The sequence below is a fragment of the Lepisosteus oculatus genome, chromosome 9, assembly GCF_040954835.1.
Source record: "Lepisosteus oculatus isolate fLepOcu1 chromosome 9, fLepOcu1.hap2, whole genome shotgun sequence".
Lineage (NCBI taxonomy): Eukaryota > Metazoa > Chordata > Actinopteri > Semionotiformes > Lepisosteidae > Lepisosteus > Lepisosteus oculatus.
In genome coordinates this window covers 18,697,415-18,722,502 of record NC_090704.1, presented here as the reverse complement: position 1 = coordinate 18,722,502, position 25,088 = coordinate 18,697,415, and the positions used below count along the sequence as shown (strand labels likewise).

Below are 25,088 nucleotides of genomic sequence, written 5' to 3'. Positions count from 1 at the left end.
AAATGATATATTGAACGTATGTCCCTCTTGGTTTGTAACTCTTCGTGATTGAATATATACCTTTTGTATTCTGCGAACCCTCACGATAAGATCTGTTATGTTTATATGCACATTTTATCTATTAATAAATATATTGTCGTGTATTAGTATCCATGTGTGTGTGTTGCTGAGTATCCCGCTGGGCCGGTCTTCTAATAGCCATCAAAGAATAATTTTGTGACTTACTGCTACAATTAATAATTGTCCCAGTAAATGCACAAACCCCTACATTCACTGGTGCCTCGTGAGAGGATGCCTACATGTGAATTTATCTGTCAATACTTAAAGACAACACAATCTGGCTTAAAACAAACAGTATATTCCCACAAATGCATTGTGCAGCCAGTGTAGTTTCATTTAATGTGTACCTTATTGTTGCTTACAATCAATGCGCAAAAAAATTAGAGAGGTTTTTATCCCAGCTTTCCTCATACTGAATCATATCTGAAGGCCTTATCTGAACTGTAACTGAAAGGGATGCATACTGTATAGAGAAAACACTGTCAAGAGTATCCAATGTCAGAGAACCATCTCTGTAAAGTTGTTCAGTCAGCTTATACAATCTAATCAGTCTGGTATTGCAAAGGACAAAGATGTTCCTTCTAGGAGTATGCAACTCTTCTATTTATCTGTCCTTCCATTTGCTTCATCCTATTCACGGTCATGGGGGAACTGGAGCCTATTCCAGCAAGCAATGGGCTCAAGGCAGGTTACACCCTAGACTAGAAGACAGTCCATTGCAGGGCACACACACAGGCAATATGTTTTTGGACTTTGGGAGGAAACCAGGGTATATAAAGGAAACCCACACAAACAAAAACAGACCAAAACTGTTAGGCAATTGTTCAGGGTTACTACAGAGGGTATTTTAATGTTTACTAAAAAAAGACAGGATATGACATTTAATATGGAAGAAAATCACAAAGGCTGTGCGTGTTCGGGGAGTGTGAGTAACACAGTAAGTGCGCCAGGAGCGGCGGCAAACACCATGGCAATGGCAACATCGATTCTCTGTGAAAGCTAACTGTAAATGATCCATGGCTGTGAGCATGCAAACTGCAGTGAAACTCCACCAATAAAGATCAAGATCGGAGAGACAGAGCAAGAGAGAGGGAAGGGAGTGAGAGAGACATACTACAAAACCAGCGAGGTACACTGTGGTACAACATCGCATCACAACGTGTCATAACATGTCTTATTGCGTCATACCGCATAATACCGCTGTTATGATAATAGTATCCGGAATCACCGCCAAGTGGAGCTAATAAAGCTTATACTCTTTAGATTTTAAATTTTAAACTGTGTATTACAGCATGTTAATCATTAAACATTAAAAAGTTGGTATATTTTATAAAAACAAGATTGCTCAGTTGGGCAAAAGTACACAACCTTCCAACTTCATCATAAATATTTTATGTATCAAAGTCTTTAACTTGGTAATTTACATGGGTTCTGGCTTTAACGTGCTTGTTCTAACATTATTAAGCTTATATTCTGTACTTCATAAAAAGTTATAATGTTTTATCCTTTTCCATGAATATGTACAGCACAGTAGTAAGAACACCACTTGCCGTTATTGTAAGATAAATGTAGTGATTTAACATCACTTGATAGCTATATTAATATGGAATCTTGTAACTAAGCAGCTAAAGTATCACAAGTGGATGTTTTGGAAACATTTTGATATATGTTTCTTTAAAAAAAAAAACTTCTATTGTTCTTGTAGTGGTTATGAGCACTGCAATGTAGCGAGCTGCGCCCAGACGGTTCAAAGCACAATCAGAGCATCACTTTTTGCTTGGTTCTCATATAGCTTAATGCATAAAAATAGTCCACTATTATAGCTTGTTGTTGGCTCTGGCGTGAATTTGTGTATCTGGATAAATTAAGTGATGATATTGTGATTAAGGATTTCTTAGCTAAATTCTTTAAGTTAAACAAAGGAGGGAAGAAGGGTTATTTTTACAATTGGCACTCCAAGATTCAGATGTATTAATTCCCCTCATGTAACTGAAATGGATAAAGAAATCATTTAGTAGTTACATGTATTGGAAGGCGCTCTGCTTTATTAACAGACACTCCGACTCAAACCTGTGTCATACAGTGATATACAGTAGACATAGGTAATGTCATCCTCATTAAACAATGTGCTTATTGCACACATCCTTCTAAACTAGAAGCATTGCAGAAGGTGATAAAGGCTTTAACTTAGATACATCCTATTTGGATCTAAATCAGCTATCTTGGGTGTTTCTGTATACGGACCCCCCACCTGACTCTGAGCAGAGCCGGTAGATGCGACGGACATGGAAGCACAATAGTCGGGGAGGACTTCAAACAAGAGTAAAGCACCTTGGCTTCCAGACCCCACTCCCATCTGGCCGAGTGTTCTCCCGGCCAACGTACAGTCCAAGGAGAACAAGACGGACGAGCTAAAGGGAGGGTTATGCCAACAGCAGGACATCAAGGACTGATGTATTCTCTGTATCACCGAGACTTGGCTGACCCTCAATACAATTGACTCAGCTGTTCTGCTTGACAGATTCTCTTCCTATCATATGGATTGATCTGGTTCAGCTGGTAAGAAAAAAGGCTGTGGTGTATGCGTTATGACAAATAACTCTTGGTGTTTAGACATAAAAATTCTGAAGCAATTTTGCTCTCTGGACCTGGAATATCCAACTGTGAAATGTCATCCTTTCTATCTACAGTAACAAGATAATTTTCATCTGTAATTATGTCTGCGGTATATATTCCAACCCGTACAGATATGAAAGGAGCACTCAGGGTATTATATGCCACCATTAACACTATGAAACTGCTTACCCTGATGCTGTATCCATTGTTGCAGGTGACTTTAATCAGACCAATCAGGGAAAAGTTCTTCCAATATTTTACTTGCATGTCTCCTGCTCATCTAGGGGTGTGAATACTATTGATCACTGATACCACTATCAAAGACGCTTACCACTCTATCCCTTGGCTGCACTACAGACAGTCAGATTATCTGTCAGTGCTTCTCCTGCCGGCTTACAAGCAGAAGCTGAAGCAAGAGAATGTGTAAACAAGAACAGTACAACACTGTACAACACTGGACAGAGGAGAGAGATGAAGTAATGCAGGACTGCTTTGAATCTGTGGACTGGGCCATGTTTAAATTTCATTAGCAAACCTGCAACTACAGTTGTCACTGTTTTTACTAAGAAATGTGTGAATGACTGTGTGCCTACAAAGACAGTTTGCTTTTTTTCCCATTGTTTCATAGTGATATTCTTAGTGAGCTGTGGGCTTGATAGAAGGGTTTTAAAACTGGCAACTTAGACCGTTATAAGAAGGCAAGGTATGACCCGCGGAGTGATATCAGGGATGCTTAAGGCAACATCATAACAAACTAGAAATACAAGCTGCCTCTTCTGATGTGCAACAGATGTGGTGGGGTTTTCAGACAATAACAAATCATAAAGCTTAAATAAGCAGTGTTACATCCACTGATACCGATTTCTCTCTACTGGATGAACCGAATGCCTATTACGCTCGATTTGAGAAGGGAATCATGGAAACGCCAGCGTCAGTGTTTCCCAGCTGCTGATGATATGGTCTCATATATAGTGGATGATGTATGTTATGGAGGCCGAAGTCAGGGCAACTTTCAGATGGGTGAAGATACAGTATGGAAGGTGACCGGCCTGGACAGTGTTCCTGGATGGGTCCTATGTAGAACAAATTGGCCATGTTTTTTACAGATATTTTTAATCTTTCACTTTTACAATCTTCTGTTCCCATTTTAAGAAAACCACCATTATACCAGTGCGGAAGAAAAATACTTCTACCCGTTTCATGATGATAGACCATCACTGGGCAAATTAACAGTAATGATGAGAAAGCCTACAGGGATGAAGTTAAGAACCTTGTGGAGTGTTGCTTTGACAATAATCCCCACCTCAATATCACCAAAACCAAAAAGCTGGTTATCAATTTTAGAAAGCAGGATGGGAACCCCGATTCACAACAATGGGGTGGCTGTTAAAATGGTTGGCAGCTTCAATTTCCTATGTACCTTCATTACTAATGATATAATGTGGTCCCAGCATGTAATTAAGATACAATGAAGTACTATCTTCTGTAGCTTGTGTGAATAAGAAATATACATTTTTGCAAAAATATGCATAGTTTTAATTGACTTTTAATACCATCTTGATTTGGATAAAAACAATGACAGCATTAATAATACTTTTTGAAATACTAATCCATAGGAACCACTGCTCATAGATTTTTATTTACTGTATTATTTTTCAGTAAATCATGTTTGGCATGTTTCCACTCAATCCACCCATATTGCTTATTAACTGAAAAGCATAGTTCAAATATTTCCATGAAAATACTATATTAATATTAAAAAACGGTCACAAAGTATTTTAAATGCACCATAAGTAACAAAACCTTAGTACATTATAAAACAACAGAATCACAAAAAAAGGCAGTTCCTGTGAACAGCAACTCTTCAGTATGCTCTTGTGGAAGGATTCAGAGTAACCCTACTTCATTGAAGTCATCCCAGCTTTCTTTTCCAGCTTAAACCAACAGGAGCTCCTTCCACTATAATTATAGCTAATGACCAGGGATCTTTTAACCAAGCCTCCCAGTTTTTCTGTGTGTTTCACTAGACATCCTGCTTGTGGTGCACTGTTAGCCAAATTTATATTCTATTTCCAAACAATTTATCTGCCTCCGATTTACAGCCCAGCAGTGCAGTATGCTCATTAACATCTAAAACAGGGGTGTAGAACCGTATCGCAGAAATCAATGCCCTCCTTATAACGAATATTGATCGCTGCAAGCTGCCAGCAGGACACAGAAATCAGAGCAAAAGCTAGTTGGCTTGAAAATAACACTTACAGATAAACAAAACCAAAGGCTTCAGAACAAAGAACAGAAGATAAAGACCTTCTTATCCAGCATCCTTGCTCTCCATAATACAAACAGTAAAGAGGTCATTCTCGTATTGCTCTGTATAATCTATTTTCCCTGTTGAAATGAACTATTGAGAAAAGAGCTTAATCAAGTGTTTTACACAAGAAATGTGTGCAATGCCCCAAACAAAACACAGGTAAATCTTCAGTCCTATGTGCAAATAGCAGATAAGCCAAGCACTTGAAGCAAGTGTTTCCAATGGGTAGAATCGAGAGTCCAGCTAATTTGCATTGCCTCCTGGAAAATGTCAGATCTTCTAATGCAGTGTTGCTATCTAAACATTGTATTTTAATAATTAGATTTTAATGTTCGATTCATCACATTTGCAGTAGTTGCTGTATGCTGCACAATGCCTCAGTACACAGCTGACGGGTGACGTAATGGTTATTAGCATTCATTATAACATCTTTTCACAATTGCAAACGTAAATACACTAAATCAGATAACCGCTTATCTGAAATGCATTTATAAATCCCTTTTTTCTGAGTTCTGTGATCATGTGTTATTTATTGTTGACTTACAATTACAGACAGAAGTGTTTTAAAGAAAACACTAAAAATAACTGCAGCAACAGCATTATCAGTTTGTAGCCTCATCTAGTCAGATCTCACAAGCTAAGTAAGGTGGCCTAAAACAAAACTTAATCTAAAAAATAAGAACTGACATACAATACAGCATGTCTCATAATGCTGGGGCCCTGGGTTCAATTTCCAGGCTGCTATCTGTGGGGGTTTGTATGTTCTCCCCTTGTTCACATGGGTTTCCTCTGGGTGTTTTGATTTCCCTTCACAGTCCAAACACAAACACAAATACTGGTAGGTGAATTGGCTTCAGGGAAAATTGGCGCTGGTGCGAGTGTGTGGCTCTGGGCATATGATAAGATGTGTCAGATCTTCTTGATTTAGCTTCTTCTTGCTGGTGCACTCTGGGTACAGTATCTTCATCAAGGTACAGCAGCAATGTCCTCACCTAGGATTTGAACCTTACAACCCTCCTCCAGCCAAGGGTCCATAGTCCTACCCATGACTACAAACAGATCATATTAATGACAAAAAGCAACAACTATTTACTGGATTGTAAAGTCTTCATTTTCAACAAGAGAAAAACAGTAGTAATGGAGAGTTACATTTTAAAAGGACAGGTAAAAGAAGGTCATAGTGCCACTGTAAAATAGAAAAAGAAATGGAATGAATGCCTTGTATAATATGAGTTGACAAAATATTGATAGAGCAATTATGTCAAGGCTGTTGGTGCAATGAAGTTTTCCCACCTTCTCAAGGTCTCTCAATTGGGCTAGAGTCTAGATCATTTTGACAGGCAAGCAAATTAGGAAATGAGTGATAAAGAGGATTTGTGCTACAGCTTTAAAATAAGTCTCTGTACATACAGGTTTAATGAAGGAAGCACAACCACAGGATGCTTTACAGAAATAAGCATATAACATATATAATCCCAGCAATGAAATTATAATGTGAGGCTGTATGTAAAATGTAAATGTAAAACTTATGGTTGGTTTAGATGGAGGGAAATTACACTAGTACCTTGCAAAAGGGATGTGTTAATCACTGATACTACCTAGACAGCTGCTGTAATATATGACATGACATGACATGATATCACTTTATTAGCCCGATACAATTTCTTGCATTAGGAATTCATCTTTTCGCATACCCCAGCTTGCTCTCCATGAGACACAGACACACAGACAGGGAGAGAGAAGCTTGAGGTCAGAGCACAGGGTCAGCCATTGTACAGTGCCCCTGGAGCAGCTGGGGTTAAGGGCCTTGCTCAGGGGACCAACGGAGTAGGATTCCTTTGACGGCTGCGGGATTTGAACCGGGATTTGAAAGAGCTAGGCATTCAGTGACCACCAGCCCGACCTGCCTATATCATTTACAACCTCGACAAAAAACTACCCGATGGTCTTCAACCTCTCAAAATCATTTTATAATGAACCAGTTTCTCTGAAAATCTTACATTACAGGTACAGATATTTTGTTTTAATGCAGAGAGGCCTCTGGGAACACTTCTATTAAGTTTTCACTTTTAAAGATGTTAATTATTTTGTTTGTGAGAAATTTCAGGCTGGTTTGGGAGCATGGATTGCACGGTAAAATTGAGACACTGAGACACTTCTGTTAGCTCTTATTTGTGGAGCTGGCAGTTCAGAAACATCTCAGGGGAATGACACAATATGACAAATGTTTCAAGATTCAAGATGGAGACCAGCCCTGAACAAAAAATATTATTTTTTTAGACAAAGAATTTAGTAACTGAAGTGCTTTTAATCTTCCACTGCCAATAGAAAAGTTCTTAAATCAGGCAAATAAAGGCAAAAAATAGTGATAGACATTGTCAGATTAAAAAGAAAAAGACACAGCCTTTTTCTGAGTAAAGAAATAACTTTAAACAATAAGGATTGGCCACGATTAAGACTTAAACACAAAGGCATTTAATTCACTTAAAATGTATTTACCAATCAGGTTTTTAAAACTAAATTTTGATAAATAATGCTCTCAGCTATTCTTAAGATAATATGGATGTAAGAAAAGCTACGAATGACACGAGCCTATTCAACCTACCTTGTTCATTTGGTTTCTAGCAGCTAGTCCATCAAAGAATCCAAGATCCCAACAAATCAGCTTTATAAACAAGGCTTGGCAGATTGTTTTTCACAACAAACAAGTGCCTCCTGTTTCTGTCCTCTGTTCTGCAGATGCAGTGAATCAAACCTTACAGATCAATAGGAGTAACCACAGAGTTTATACTTATTGATAAATACTGACATACCTTGTACTGCATTTAATGTTAAATTGGTCATGTTAAAGGGTGACAGAATAACCAAATATAAAACATATCTGTTTCTTTATGATTGCACATTTGCTTAAATGGTAAATCTATAATTGAAATATTTTTTCTTCTACTCACTGTTTCCAAAAATGGAATTAGCAGACCTGAACAATACATCAAGCTATTCAGATTGTGTGATGAATAATGCACCATGCATGCTGCATTACAACGCATTGTGATGCCAAACACGCTTTTGTTTTTTAAAAATAACGTGATGCAGGACTACACTGCTTTGTAAAACCGCCAGGTGGCACAGTCAATGCTTAATGTGGTGGGTGGAAGCATTTGGGCTGTCACCAGAAAACACCTGGTTTTGAATCCTGGTCAATGCTGAGCCCCTTGGAACAATTTCACAAAATTTTACAGAATTTAATTTGTATATTGTTTTGACTATCATTAATTTTAAATATCAAATTAATATTAAAAATGTAGGGCTGTAATTAGTAATAAGAAAACAATTTTACTTTTGATTTTGATAATGAAAAAATATATTTCACCCAACACTGTTGGCTTTAAAAGCATATCGTATCATACTGTATTTACTGTACAGATCCAGCCATTCAGAATGCGGGAGGGATACTACAGTTCTTTGTAAAATCACTAGGTGGAGCTGTGAAAGCTTAATGGGATCTGGTTTTGAATCCTGGTCTACTGTATGCTGAAGGACAATCTTTTTCTAATTATAGAATTTAAGCTGTACACTGTTTAGACTTTTATCAATTTTAAACTGTTATTATGCTGTAGCTTGTGAATGTGATGTGCCTTTTTTAGGTTTACATTCACATAGAGAAAATCATGAAACACTAAGGTAAATTTTGGTAGCAGAAAACAAAAACAGTACTGTGATGTAATACCGTACATACAGTAATCTAATGCATGCACAGTAGATGGTAGTGATAGCTAAATATGAAAAATGTACACAACGGTATTCTACCCTCTTCATAAATATTTTATGCATCAAAGTCTTTAACTTGGTAACTTACAGTGGGTTATGGTTTAAATGTGCTTGTTCTAATATTATAAAGTTTATATATTTGTACTTCATAAAAAGTTATAACGTTTTTTCCTTTTCTAAGAATACGTAGTAAGACCACCACTTGGTGTTATTGTAAAAAAGGTTGCACTGATTTAATACCACTTGATGGTTATATTAATATGGAATTGTGTAACAAAGCAGCTAAAATATTACAAGTGGACAATTTGGAAACATTTTAAAATTTTTAAATTGTGTGTAGTGCCTATAGAGTGTTAGTGTAAATATAACAGTTTATTACTATGATCTTGCAAGTACGTTCTTTTAAACGTTTGTAATTGCTATTCTTGCAAATAAATTTTGTATTGTTATTCAGTCTGTGTGTTAGTTGGTGGGCAAACATTCAAGGTGAAAATTCTTCCACAAGGAGGGTGCCTTTAAAGCGCAGAAGCCAGCACCAACATTTTTCGGCTCTGTATGTTGCTTAAGCCATTTTAGTCTTTGGCATTTTAGTCGCAGAGGTCTAAAATTTGTCCCCATTTTTAATAATTCTGTGTCCGGATCTAAGCGGCGAAAGTAGGAATAGATGTAGACAGAAAAAAGTGAATCCTGGCTTAAACTAAAATTATATTTTACCTTCATATTTTTCTTTATGTTACTATTTTACTTATTTTCTGATAGTCAGATTCAACGTATATTTGCACAAAGTTTTGTATATTAATGTTTTTACAAGATGTGGTAGAAGTGCAACAAATCATTACAGCGAGAGTTTTAATATTATTGATTAGTAATAGTTTATGTTAACACCTGAATTTCTTATTTATATAGTATGTACATAAAATATTGAACTAAGAGTGACATTCAGAAAAAACAATCGAGAATAGTCTGTGATATTTGCATAGATGAAACTTCCGATTTAAAAAAAAAATTAGAAGCTGCAGAACAGTCTTTACAGTTAGTGGGCAGTGCGCTATTTTGTCTGCAACCTGCTGATCTGTTAACAACTGTGGAAAACGTAACTTTTTTGCTGTATGGAATGCATGTTGCATTTACAAAATTAAAGTGTTTAAAATGTTTAATTAAGAAGTAAAAATAACTTACAGCTTACACAAAGATTCTAAGCTGATCACGAGGAAGAAAAATCACCCGTTTTTTTAGCTAATTCATTTTTTAATGGATTTTAATCACTTACTACCTCAATTGAGGAAGATTTGTATTTTAGCACTTTTGAGTGTATTGCTATGGCTTTGTCCTGGCCAAAGGATGTCAGGCCTGTTCTGCCTTGACTTTAGACGAAGGCTTGGATTATGATACTGTTATTGTGGTGGTGTTGCATGCCTAAGATTTAGTCCCTGACGCATACTGTCAAAGGTTTCATAATTATACATCTAAATCAAACCTTTGCATGAGAGAAAGGGGGTTTGTTTTGATAAGTCCTTTCCTACTTACAAAATAACTGATTTTAACAAACTTAAACACTTAACTTTGAAGAATTTAAAAACTGTCTGCCTGACTGTACTGTACAAGAATGTGTTTATTTATTACTTTTGCTTGACCCTCTTCTCAGGAATATAATAAAAACTCAATAGTTCCAACATCTAATGTAACATCCAAACTAAATTCAAGGTCTGTTTCTATTCACACTAAGGAAAAACAAGAGTTTTTTTTACTGCCATAGAACAGGTCATTTGATTGCTGATTGGTAGCTAGGTACATTATTAATCCAATGTGGGAAATTCAAGTGCTACAGCAGCCAGGCACAATCAATACAGTACAGTACAGATGTAGTAAAATACAATACAATACATTTAAAAAAATGGAATAAAGAATTACAAACAAAACAGAAAAGGCTCACACAAGAAAAAAAGTATGAATGTACAAGGAAGATGTAATATACAGTATAGATAGTACACACTCCCAGGCATATTGCACAGAGTAGGTAACTATTAACTATTTCAACTATTGCACAGTTGTGAATTATAAATAAATTACCCATTTCACTTCCATGTATTGCACTTCTATAAACCGGATGTAGACAGAACACCAGTAAAACAGAGCACCAGTTGTTACAGAGAAATCAGGTTTCAAGTGTACAGGTATGGTGTCACAACAGGTCAGCGTTGTCTCTGCCCAAACATACCGTATTTGGTTAGGTTGTAAAGTCCTATGGCAGTAGGCATGAATGATATTCTGTAACGCTCCCTGTCACACTGTGGTAGGATCAGCCTGTTGCTGAAGTGCTCTACATTCCGACAAGCATGTCATGGAGGGAGTGGGCGACATTGTCCATGATGGATACTAATTTGGACACCACTCTCCTCTCAGCCACCACCTCCAGAGAGTCCAGATCAGACCGAATGACAGGACTTGCCTTCTTGATGAGCTTCTTAGGCCGATTAGCATCCCCCACTCTAATCCCAGAGATCCTCCCTGCACTGAGAAGCTACTACGGAAACCCAACCAGCTTTTTACCAGCACAAAGCTTACATCATCAAGGACTCTGGGACAAAGGATCTTTCAGTATAAAACTTAATTAATTTCATTAATCAAATGATAATTCTCGACACCTGAATTATTATTCCAAACAATGTTCAATTCATGATAGTACATGCATATTTACTTGTTCTACGAACATAAATGTGATTTAGTTGTATGAGACTGATAAAACCTACAAGCTAGACTGTAACACGTTTTAGTCAATCTGTATTTTAACTCTGGAGTTATGATCTTTGTAATCTCCAAGTGAATGATCAGCCATTCTTGTTCACAGCAAATCATTTCACAGATACATATTTTCTATTAATCTGTTGGTTATACTTCATATCTAAATCTGTGTGTGAGACTGTAAATTATTGTATTTGATTGGTTCTTAAAAGTAATCAAATACACTCGCAATTTACTGTTACAATTTCTGATTGTTAAAGCAATTTAAAACCCCCAACCTCCTACATGGTGTCTTTCAGGATTCTGCTTCTTGCTTTTTTGAGATGTGGATCTGTATTCATTGTGGGCTTGTATCTTCCCTAAATCAATAAGCTATAGCAGAGCAGCTTGCTTTTAAGGGTTAACAACACCTACAGGTCGGCACCAGACACCAGTAGGCAAAGCAGATTGCTAAAAGAAACAAAAATGGGTCCCCCCAGATCACAAGAGAAACAGCTAAGGTAAAAAAAAAAAGAATTATCTTCCCTTGGGCCTGACAGACCAAATAAATAATAGAAATGTACAATCAATATAACATAATATTCCAATATTATAATCAATATTATGAAGGAAAGCATGATTTTTTTGGTCTGGAGAGCAGATTTATATGTACACTATAGTAATGCAAATTTATAGATATTTCCAACCTGGTATACAAAAATACACAGAAAAACAATACAAAAACTGTTCATAGCCTTGTTTAACTACGTTCTGTGAATTAGCCCCATAGTTTCAACAACTATAGGGGAACAACAACACAGCTCAAGAGGCTCCACAGCAAAATAATTAGTGTTTATTCTTCTTTCTACTTTTCTGGCTGAAATTACCCTTTACTTGTCATTTGCAACTTGCATACCTTCTTCCAGCAAGAAGGGAGCCCAGACTGAGAACTATAAGACACAGCGATTTAGTTCTGGACCACGTCATTAGCCGGCTGTGATGGGGAAATCTTCCAGGGTTGCTTGTGCTTGAGTCAGCCAGGATATATAATCAATGACTTCTATTAAATGCAACCTATAAAAGTATGGTGGGCGAGGGAAAACAACCGCATTAAGCAACACAGACTCTCGCACATCCAGCACATCCCTCATGAAAATGTATTTTTGTCACAGTAAAGTGCCATCTAACTTCAAACTCAAAAACAATAACAAAATCACTAAGACAATCCTCAGCTGGGCACACACCTGCTAAGTCAACTTGACTACTCATAGGAGACAGATTGTAGTCAATGTTTATGTGTTCTGTTACTAAACTAATGATTTTGAATACCAAAAATGTAGGAAACGTTAATTACAGAAACTGAATATACTACAGTTTTATTTTGAACCGTGTCGGAAAATAAATACACTTCAAACTAAATTTAGTGATGTCCTTGATGAACTAAATAAGTAAAGTAAAATAAGTAAAGAGTAAGTAAGGGATAATTTAGCATGACAATTTGGGTATTTACAATATTTAGTATTTTTCAGGTATTTTTCTTTAACAAATTAAAAACGAAAGACTTGTATAACTATCATCACTGTATGTACAAATTGAACATGTAACTAAGTGCATGATGTTCAACTTTATTTATAACCCTTGGCAATCAGTATATTTGCCCCCTCCTTTAGTTTTAAGAAGGCCTTTCAAGTAGTCTTTGAATAGGTTCTTAAAACTTCTCATGAAGGTTAGTTAGCTACACCTTTGCTTAAAATCATATTATTTTGTTAAAATTTTGTTCTGAATGATTAGAAAACAATAAATGATTTATAAAATATCTTATTTAAATCTGAATTCTTCCCTATTTTATTTTCCTTTGCTTGTATCTCCTATCTCTATATCTTGCAAAATTGATTTTCTACTAATAGGTTTTCAGCCTTTCACACTGGCAAAAGGTTGAATATTTAAATCCTAAACATTTTCAGGAATAAACTATGAAGTAATTATTTGAAATTCCCATTCCAACCACCTAGAAGTTTTCTGTGTTCACCCTACTTTAATACCCAGTGACAATCAAGATGACATCTATAAGCTCTAATGACTTTCCAAGGCTTTGTGAAAGTACCAAAATGATCCTCACACTGCACAAGACAAGAGTTAAAAGGTTAACATAAAACTACTCCAACTCCATGTTGCTTCCATGCTTTCACTTACAGTGACACAGTTCCTCACTTGAAGCTCTTCAGTTAAATTGGTCAATTCCCTTTGAGACTATGAAAACAAATGCCCAGAAAATGTTGATATAAATCCCAAACGTTTTGGCATAAAGCACATGTGTGCTGTATGTACATGAAAGCAATAAGAAAATAAATAGGCCTCCAGCTTACCTTACAGATCTTGTAGAGAGAATCCTGTCCGTCACCATCTGAATCCTTGAAGTAATCATGTGCTGGGAAGGTGCGATGGATATCTCGGGTTATCACTCCATCCTGTGGGGACTCCTGCATGCAGAAAAGCACAGACTACTGAGAGCCAAACAGATAAAGAAACCCTGCTGCACATTCCTGCAAACCTTTCCTCATTTCCTCTGCTTGCTGCAATGTAGCAGCAACTAAACATAAGAAGATACAATACAAGAAACATGATACCCTTAATCATTTATAATAATAATCAATAATTGCTTACACTTATATAGCGCTTTTCTGGACACTCCACTCAAAGCCCTTTACAGGTAATGGGGACACCAGAATGCTCACCACACATCAGCTATCAGTGGGGAGATGAGAAAAGTAATGAAGCCAATTCATAGATGGGGATTATTAGGAGGCCATTAATGGTAAGGGCCAATGGGAAATTTGGCCAGGACACTGGGGTTATACCCCTACTCTTTTCAAGAAACACCCTGGGATTTTTAATGACCACGGATCGTGAGAACCTCAGTTTTCCGTCTCATCTGAAGGACAGTGCCTGTTTACAGTATAGTGTCCCATCAGCTTAGGACCCACATGGACCGGAGGGTGAGTGCCCCCTGCTGGCCCCACTAACACCTTTTCCAGCAGCAACCTTAGTTTTTCCCAGGATAACTCCCATCCAGGTACTGACCAGGCTCACACATGCTTAGCTTTAGTGAGATGCCAGTTGTGAGTTATAGGGTGGAGCATTGACTTGGCACTTAGCACTGATATCTCACAAATCTTAGGTCTTAAATTTGAAACTGGACTGGGATGTCATGTGATGTATAGAATTTACTGGTTAGATATGTTTGTACCCTGAATTAATCTGACATGCCCCCAAGGTTAGAATCACATGAAATGTATGACTTCAGGATAGTTTTCAGGTTAATAAATGCATTGGATGGAAATGATCTGATCATTTGGCATATGCTGGATTGCAGTAATTAACCTAATTGATCACCCAGTTAAAAAATACTGTATATCAAGCACTGGTAACATTTATTTTCATATACTGCTAGTATATCATGGTTCTGGGCTAAAATGACATTGTTCATATTTTTTTTCTTCTGGACTAGTTACATTGTTTTACAATAATAATTTCATACTTCGATTTCCATTCTAGAATGAATTTGAATTTTAAGCCTTGGAGGATAAAATGAAAGAATGTTAATGAAATAACAAGGTGATGGAAATAAGCATCAAGTTTGCTACAAACAAGATCCAGGACTGACAGCACCCAAGCGAATTCCTTTTCAAAATCAGATGATGAAAGAAAAGAAATGCTAGATGGGCTTTAAAAGGTTTACATCTCACTACATCACCCACACCTTTGTCTATTGGCTGTCTTATTTACTCTGTTCCTTTTTATCGGAGTAAACCAGATACAGTGGATATAGTCTACACATCCTTATTGAAATTACAGTTTTTTGTGATGTAAAGCCAGAAATCAAGATAAATCATGTCAGACATTTTCCCATCTTTAATGTGACCTTGCAACCAACACAATTCAAGAGGAAAACAAATAGATAATAATTAGAAAAATAACTGAAATTAAAAAACCTACAACACCCTAGTTGCATAAGTGTACAGAGTTCAGAGTTTACCAATCACATTCAAAACCATTTCCAAAGGTAAGTAGCATACACCTGTCAACAATGAAAGTGATTCTGATTAACCCCAAATAAAAATCAGCTGTTCCTGTAGGATTTCCTTGAAACATTTGTGGTTGCATCCTACTGGGATAGCCATGATCCGCAAGGAACTGACAAAAAATCTACGGGATTTGTTAAAAGGTACCGATCAGGAGTGGGGTATTCTTAAAGCTGGACATGGACGGATCCACCACATTCTAAGAAAAACTTGCCTCAAAAGTACAGTCTCACTTTATCGTTTTACATAAAAAATACCAAAACCACAAAACCTTTACAGAAAACCTTTTATCAATCGAAAAGGGTTCAACTAGAGCTTTTTGAACCGATAGAAAAAAACGTTCATATAATCATACGTGTGCTATCCTTGGCGTGGTCGTAAGCGTCCACGGTGTAAATCAATATCTACCTTTGATTCCTGCGTAACTTTTAATAATTTTTTTACCAACAAAACCACCAAGATGATCGATCACAAAGTCACCAGAAATAAGGTGAGCTGATTGGTAAAAACGCTGTCATTTGTATTTTCATCCATTCAGAAGCCTTAGTGGGTAAGAGTTCCTCTAGAAGCCTCAGGCTGCATGCCACTTGCTTTCTAGCTGTCAATCATTGACTCAGAAGGGGTAATCAATCAGTTTCTTATCAGTGCTCTTTTTTTCACACCAGAAGGGAACTTAAGAAGGTTTTACTTTCAATGCATAACAGCAGATAAGGCTCTCTAGCAGTGTCTAAAGGTTTTTATAGCAATTGCAATGGTTTTTATTGTTATTACTTTCAATATCTTTATGATTTATTTATTACATGCAAGGAATTTCATTCCAGGTCCAGTCTTCACAAAACATTATGTACTGTAGAATTTTTTCTAATTGATCAATTTGTCCCAGATTTTTATCCAAGGTAGTAGTCACCTAGAACAAGGTTTTCAAATCATTTCCAGGACCCTGACAGGCCTAGAATTGAAAAGTCTGACCTCAGAAGACCTTTCCGCCTGCTGTTTTTCTTTTTTGTTTTTTTCACGTTTGTCTGCTGAGTGGAGACATTAAGAAATATAAGAAATTTGACTGTTCACACTTAAAGCCAAGGGAGTTAGCTTCAATTTAAGACCTGAACCAGGCTACTGCTATGTTCTGCTGCAGATATATAAAAAATGTTTAAGGGGAGAAAATTCCAGGTGGACATAAGCTAAAAGGGTCTTCACCACTAACAGGATAAAAGAATATCAAAAGCATTGGATGTATCATGGAGCACTGAAGACTATCATCAATAAGTGGAGAAAATGTGGCACCACAGGGACATTGACAAGATCAGGACAACCCTCCAAAGTTGATGACAGGACAAGGAGAAAACTTATCAGGGAGCCTACCAAGAGGCCTACAGCAACATTAAAGGAACTGCAATTTTCTGGCAGGTATTGGTCACTCCTTGCATGTGACAACAATCTCCCATATTCTGCACACGTCTGGGCTATGGAGTAGGGTGGCAAGATGGAAGCCATTTCTCACAAAAAAGAACATCCAATAATAAATAAAAGAAAAGGTGCTTCCACAAAGTATTAGTTGGGGTGTGTGTGCACACCTATGCAACCAGGGTGTTGTAGGTTTTTAAATTTAATTTTTCCTAATAATTATCTATTTGTTTTTCTCTATTTTGTTGGTTGCAAGGTCACATTAAAGATGGAAAAACGTCTAACATGACGTTACATCACAAAAACCTGCAATTTCAATAAGGGTGTGTAGACTTTTTATATCCACTGTATGATCATTGCTTACAACACCTCCTCCCAGTATTAAGACTGCCATTTCCAACACTTGACTTTGAAGTGACCAGTTATCATTCACTCCTTCTGACAGTAAGGCCACACAATTCAAACAATTCAAACTGCAGCACACCTGACTGAATTCCCATCATCTGTAGTAAAGTACTAAAGTCAATACCACTTGCCAAATTCTGAAACAAGTCTGCTAATGCTATGACCTAGAACTCATCCCACCACCTGTAAGTTACAACCACACAACTTTCTATACAGAGGTCTTCACTGGTTTACTGTCTAAGAAACTTGTACTACTATAGTGAGAACTACACCATGAGTTCTGGGCCCTAGTGTGCACACAATCAGAAACGTGGGGGAACAAAATCTTCCAGATTCCATTCCATTCTATTTTATGTGATGTTTTCAATCAAATTCTGCTTTCTTACAATATTTTGCATGGATGCCTGTATTCATGATCATGATGAGCTGCTTCAAGGACTGGTGTATCATAACACTCACGAATAATATCTTCCTTATCAATACTGAACAGCAAGGTTATGATCTGCTGAACTGGAAATTTGCCCCAAATTTGCAGAAAGTATCAGCATTATGTCTAACAATCTTCCTTCATCTCTCTCTCACTCCCATTCTCTCTGGAAATAGTCTGCATGTCTGCATTCCTCCTGCTTGCTTCAGCAGTGGTGTAAATCTGGGGCTGTAGTATTCATATTTCTGAAGGAAAGCTATTTTAGTGTAATACTGTTATTAATTCAGAAGGATGACTCTCTCCTGGAGTGTCTCTGCCAAAATCAGTCTGAGAAGCAAGCATTCATCATTCACAACTCAACCTGGGAACGTTTCTATTAATAACTGCTCACTGACAGACACAGTGAGAATCAGCCAAATGCTTTTAAGATTAAACAATGTAGATTGCTAGGGGTACTTTACCCCACACTACATTTTATATTGTTTTATTAATATCTGTCTTCTTGCTATATTTAGCATTTCTGTTCAGTCTGGCTTGGATATAAATAATTTTACACATGCTGATAAAAAATTGCTTTAAATGCTAGTGTGACTGAACACAGATAGAGCCAGTACAACAATTAAAGGTTATTTTAAGAATATTTGGTGCAACTATGACTTGTACTGAATACTTTATACCCAAGAAATTGGTAACCTGCCAAAATATGAATATCCACTCTAGAAACGTAAGCAATGCTAACAGTGTAGTAACATTTTACAATTGTGTTAATAACCCTACTCTTTTCGAGAAATGCCCTGGCATTTTTAATAACATAACATAACATCACTTAATTAGCCCTATACAATTTTTTGCATTAGGAATTTGTGTTTTCGCATACCCCAGCTTGCTCTCCATGAAACACACAGACAGTGTGAGAGGCTGGGGCCAGAGTACAGGGTCAGCCATTATACCTGGAGCAGTTGGGGTTAAGGACCTTGCTCAGGTGCCCAACAGAGTAAGATTCCTCTGCAATCTGTGGGATTTGAACTGGCAACCTTCTAGCCACAGAGCTACCGCTCCGCCCCAACCACAATAACCACAGAGAGTCAGAAACTCGGTTTTATTTCTCATCCGTAGGACAGTACCTTTTTACATTAGGGTATCCCCGTCACTTTGCTAAGGAATTAGAACCCAAAAGGTGAGCCCTCCCTACTAATCCCACTAACACCTCTTCCAGTAGCTTTCCCAGGAGGTCTCCCATCCACATACTGGCCAGCTTGACTATTTGTCTAAGGGGAGCTCATGTACAAGGTTCAGATTGTGTCAGAAAGATGCAGGACAGCTGCCAACATTCTTCTGTATATTCTTTAGCTTTTAAAACCACAACCTAGGAGGAAACTCCTATGATTGACTCATAAGCTGCAGTTTCCACATCTTTTCCAAATAAATATACTCTTTGTTATATAAAACAGGACAAATGCAACATAAAAAGTAACTTGTAATTTTTAACAGCCACTATGTGTTGGTAAAACCACGTAATTACTGGGGCTCATCCAATATTTTTTAAAGACAGTGCAAAGGAAGATCAATACTCCTGATAAAAACACTTTGCTTAGGAAAAAGAGAGGTAATGCAGCCTGTCAAAATACTTATCACAACTCTCATTTGGAATTCAGCAAAAGTAAAAATTATTTTCCCAAAATAGGGATTTGTGCCTTAATGCTGAGATAACATACAGATAAAACATGTTTTATGTGATATTCATTATTTTAACTTTTGAATACAGCATGTTACAAAAGTATTCATAACCTTCTGATGTTCTGTTTTGGTGAATTACAAATAATATATACACATTTCATTAAATTATTTTAATTAGCACCTAAACACTCAAACTGACCACTTTGATTGGTGAAACAAGTTTAAAATTTAAATGTTAGCAAAAATAAAAATAAAAATCCCTAAAATATAAAATGTTATAGTTGATTATGTTGTTGTATAAGTATCAAGCCCCTCACCCCACCTTCCTTTTGCTCTATTCTTTTGTATTCTGAAAATATGTGATTCAGTATTATTGCACACAGAGGTCACTCAACTAATAGTGTGACTTCAAAGGTTATTTTTCTCTGCCACAACAAATAGAGTAAAAAAAATATGCGATCAACATATAGTATTGTTAGATTTTCCATTGGAGTTTTTGATGGTTTTCATGATAATTCTTTCATGCATAAAAATCCTTATCTTAAACATTCGAGATTTAATTAAAATATTCACTTACAAATGTGTACATAATTTGTAATTCAACAAAAGGGCTGATCTTTGAAGGAGTGGAGTGTGAATATTTTAAAAGGCACTGTCATATGACAAATGTCCATAATACATATTAACTCTTTTCCTATACAACACTGTGTAATTTAGGAACAGTTTATTATTTATATAGTTAGGCCCAGTGTTCAAGATTTAGGATTAGGATTAGGAGTTACAACTGATGATGAGGATTTAAGCAGCCAATCATTATAAAACCAGTGATGGTTTTAAAAGGTTTTAGTCAAACTTTTAGTCCACTTAAATGCTTAGTACCCCATCATGTTCAGCAGATCACTTAATTTAGTATTCATAAACATTTCTCAGACCTCTGCTTAATTTAGTAGAGAACGTATAAACAAGGTTATAATCCAAGTTTCAGGACAATGAGGGCATTCTAATATGGTTAGTTGTTACAATGCCATAAAAGCCCTGATTTCAAGGTGTGACAGAATATGGCCTAAAAAATACAGTTGGTCGATTATGGGCCTAGGCATAGTCTGTACCCTCAGTGACTGTCCCCATTTTATGTTTGTAGAAGAAAGCACTCATTAGACAGGGCTGAATGGACCAAGGCATAATTAAAGTCAACTGCAGTATTTTGCTGAGTTAATTGTGTCACAAAGTGTTGTCAATGAAATCTAGTGATGAGTCTATATAAGGGTGTGGCAAATCCATCATTAAAGGCTCGCTATTGAAAAAAGACAGAAAACATCTAGTTGAAAATCTTGACATTAAGATTAAAAATAAGAAGTTCAAAATGATAAATTACATTATTCTATTTAAGTATATGACCTTATGTAAGTGGTAAAATTAAACAATCCACCCTACTACAATATGGTCCCACAGTACTTTTAGCTTTTAATTACAAGGAAGTATTAATGGACAATACACTGCATTTATTTGCTTAAATATAACCAGCAGCAGGAAGTACAATTACATTAATACTTGTAATTAAACAATACATTTATCAGGGCTACCCAGTGACTTGATCAGTAGATGCCTGTCCCCAGAGTCCCCAGTGATCGAGTTTACAAGGCAAACATCATATTGTGCTATTACAACCATCCCTGAAACAAACTAAAGTATAACACAGGTTAACCATATGGCATGCTTAGAGTTTACTTCCATTATCTTAATCAACTTCAGTTTAATGTTAATGAAACAATGGCACAAACGCCTCCTAGAATATTTCAAAATAGACTGTCCTTAATTCTTCAAGTTGCTGTTGTCCCAATGAGTTGTGTTGCCTGGTCCAGGTTAAGATGTCATTATTCATGTTAAAAAAGAAAGCAGCCTTGAAATATAAACCACGTAAATAAGTGCTTCACAATATGACAAAATGCTATACTGCTGCTCCAGTCTTCTTTTAACTGCAGTTATTCATGAAAAATAATAACTGGGATGAGTCACTCATTGAGTTTTGGCATTTTTTCACTAGTTTTGTGTTAAAGTTAACTTGTTTGTCTAATGCAGAACACATTAAATGTCATTAAATGGGTACTTTACAAATTGAAGCTGTAATTATAGTTAGTTTACAAGGATTTGTATTTACAAAATAAAAAAAATGACAAAAGCCCAAAGATGACAGATCAGAAATATGCTTTTTTTCTGTGTGCATTTCCTCTAATTTTGTATGTTGTGCCCTTATCCTAATGGCACAGTGTGGCACTAACTCAAGGAAAATTAAATTTCACAGCTTTTCATTTACCTTCACATGGAGAGACTTCAAACACTGCACTGCTTTTGAAGTGCAAACAGAACATTACCTGCCTTGTTAAAGCTTATTTTTCCAAGAATTATATTAGCACACAGCACGTTCAGAAAAAGGGAGTAAGTCCTTATTTAACTCAGAATGACAACATGTATTCTATTTAGCTTGACTTCCCAATGACAGGATTGCCCTACATGCCCTACAATGTAGCACCAACTACATTGAACTGTCTCTTCTTTGTGTTTCTGTTAAACTGACCTTTTTCACTTGGAAAATGACATGGGGGTAGAATAGAGTGCAATGAAATGCTTATTTGCATGTATGCTCCTATACCAAGAGATCAAGGAAACACCAAAAACAAAAACCGAACAGCAGCAGCAACAAGTTTTAAATAACACACAGTACATCTTAGAGAAAAAAAACATCAGTGTGGGCCAGTGGTAGGGGTAGAGTTCAGTAATCTTACAGCTTGAGGGAAGAAGCTGTCTCTGAGTCCTTATGCCTTTTATGCCTTTATGCTCTTATAATGCTTACCAGGAGGAAGGGGGGGGGGGAGTGAGGAACCAGGATGACTGGTGTCCTTAACGATACCTCCAGCTTTCCTAAGGCAGCAAGTAGTAAAAATGTCTGAAATACAGGGGAGCTGTACACCAATCATGGACTGAGCTGACCTGACCACCTCCTGTAATGCCTTCCGGTCAGACAATGAGCTGCTGCCAAACCACACTGTAATTCCACATGTAAGCACACTCTCAATAGTGCACCTGTAAAATGTGGTAAGGACAGTTGAAGCTAGATCAATTTTTTTCAATTGTCTGAGGAAGTAAAGGTGCTGTTGTGCCTTCTTTGTAGCTCCATTTACTGTAAATGCTGGGGCCACGTTAAGTCGTTAGCGATGAAGGTACCCAGTCACCCCATTAATGTAAATAGGGGTTTTGCCCCCACCCTGCTTTCTAAAATCAATGACCAGCTCTTTGGTTTTACTGACATTGAGGAAGAGGTTATTGTCAAGGCACTATTCCATCAGGTTCCTGACCTCATCCCTGTAGGCTGTCTCATCATTTGCAGTGATTCTGCCAATGAAGGTAGTGTCATGAGCATATCTGAAGATGGAATTGGAGCTTTGTCTGGCCACACAATCATGGGTAAACAAGGAGAACAGCAGGGGGATTAGCATACAGTCCTGCTGGGCACCTGTATTTATGGTCAGTGTGGAAGAAAGTTTTCCATCTACCCTCACAGTCTGTGGTCTGCCAGTCAGGAAATCATAATCCATCTGCACAGAGAGGTGTTGATGCCCAGGTCATTCATCTTCCTGACCAGTATGGAAGGAACTATGTGTTAAATGCGGAGCTGTAATCAATTAATAGCATTCTGATGTATGTGTTTTTGTCTTCCAAATGAGTCTGGGCAGTGTGAAGAGCTAGGGAAATAGCATCATCAGTTGACCTGTTACGTCAGTATACAAACTGAAGGAGGTCTAAGCACTTAGGTACCATTGTGTTAATCAACCCCAACACCAGCCTTTCAAAGCATGTGAGCAGTATTTTTCTTTGGGACTGGAATAATAACAGTTTTCTTAAAACATGTGGGAACAGAAGACCGTAAAAGTGAAAGGTAAAAAATATCGGTGAAAACTGTGGCCAACTGGTTAACTTAAGGACCCGTCCAGAAACGCTATCTGGGCCAGTCTCCTTCTGTGTGTGAACCTGTCTGAAAGTTGCCCTGAAAGTTGCCTATGTGACAGACACTGTTGTATCAGCAGTGGCTGGGAGCGCCAGCACTGGTTCTGTGATTTCCTTCTCAAAGCGAACGTAATAGGCGTTCAGCTCATCTCGGAGAGAGGAATCACTACTGGTTGATGCAACACTGCTTATTTTGACTTTATAGTGTGTAATTGTCTGAATACCCCGCCACATTTAGTGCACATCGGCAGAGGTAGTTTCAGTTTTGATGCTCTATTGCCTTTTAGAATCCCTGATAGCTTTTCGCAGGTCATAGTCTTTGCCTTCTTATAAAGATCTAGACCACCAGATTTAAAGGCCTCTGATTGTGCCCGCAGCTTATTTCAGATGTCGATGTAAAATCATGGTTTCTGGTTAGGGAAAATGGAAACTGTCTTTGTGGGCACACAGTCATCCACACATTTCTTAATGAATTCGGTGACAGCTGTAGTGTATTCGTTTAGGTTCACTTATGAACTTTTAAACAAGTCAACAATCCACTGATTCAAAGCAGTTCTGCAGCACTTCATCTGTCTCCTCTGTCCAGTGTTGAACTGTTCTTGTGGACACATTCTCCCGCTTCAGCTTCTGCTTGTAAGCTGGCAGGAGAAGTACCGACAGATGGTCTTACTGTCCGAAGTGCAGGCCGGTGATGGAGCGGTAGGCATCTTTGATTGCAGTGTAGCATTTATCAAGCGTATTCGAACTCCTTGTTGGGCAGGAGACATGCTGGTTATATTTTGGAAGAATTCTCATTAGGTTGGTTTGAATAAAGTCCCCCGCAGTCAGGTGTACTGGGGGTCAGCCAGGTCTTGGTGAGACAGAGAATACGGTAATCCCTGATGTTCAGCTAATGGCTTAACCTTCCCCTTAACTCATCCATCTTGTTCTCCATGGATTGCATGTAGGCCAGGAGGATACTTGGGAGTGGGGTCGGTAGCCGCACCGCTTCACTCTCGCTTGAAGTCCTCCCCGTCTACTGCGCCTCTGCGTCTGTCACACTCACCTGCTGTGCTCTGAGTCAGGTGGGGAGTCCGTGCGCAGAGGCACCCAGGATAGTTGATTCATTTCCAAATAGCATACATCTGTGTTTAACTCAGCAATTCTTGAACCAATAACCATGAGCACTTGTCGCATAAACAATTGTTGAAAACACAGATTGGACACAGGAAGCCCACAATATGAAACAGACAAAAATGAACAGACCAGTAGCCACATGCAACACGTCGCCACTCTCCAGCGCCATGTTACTACTAATTCTGTACTCATTCTGTTTCAACTAAATCAGATTAAACAAAATGATACCATCATTTTAAAAGGAAACTGGACAATATAATCTGAAGATTACTCTGAAGGAAGGCAAACTGGAATTAAATTATTATTAACAGCCAGGCCAGAGCAAACAACATGATCGCCAGACAGATCTTGAATGTATTTATTAATCTCTAAATGACTGGCTCTCAGTCCTGGTCCTCGGGGGCCTCTGTCTGTTCGGATTTAAAGCTATACCACATTTTGAGTTTCAGAACTCCACTGATTCAACTCCACTGTGACATGAAACCAACTGGACCTCTGC

The 25,088-nt window shown here is 37.5% G+C and overlaps 1 protein-coding gene across 2 annotated transcripts in view; it reads right to left on the bottom strand.

Moving 5' to 3' along the window:
• The window catches only part of rabgap1l (RAB GTPase activating protein 1-like), a 378,884-nt gene that overhangs the window by 157,012 nt on the left and 196,784 nt on the right, over positions 1-25,088 (bottom strand). For both annotated transcript variants that reach the window (XM_015355764.2, XM_006635021.3), the window contains one exon: positions 13,843-13,956. In XM_015355764.2, the coding sequence (XP_015211250.2) occupies positions 13,843-13,956 (114 nt within the window). The remainder of the gene's footprint in view (positions 1-13,842; positions 13,957-25,088) is intronic.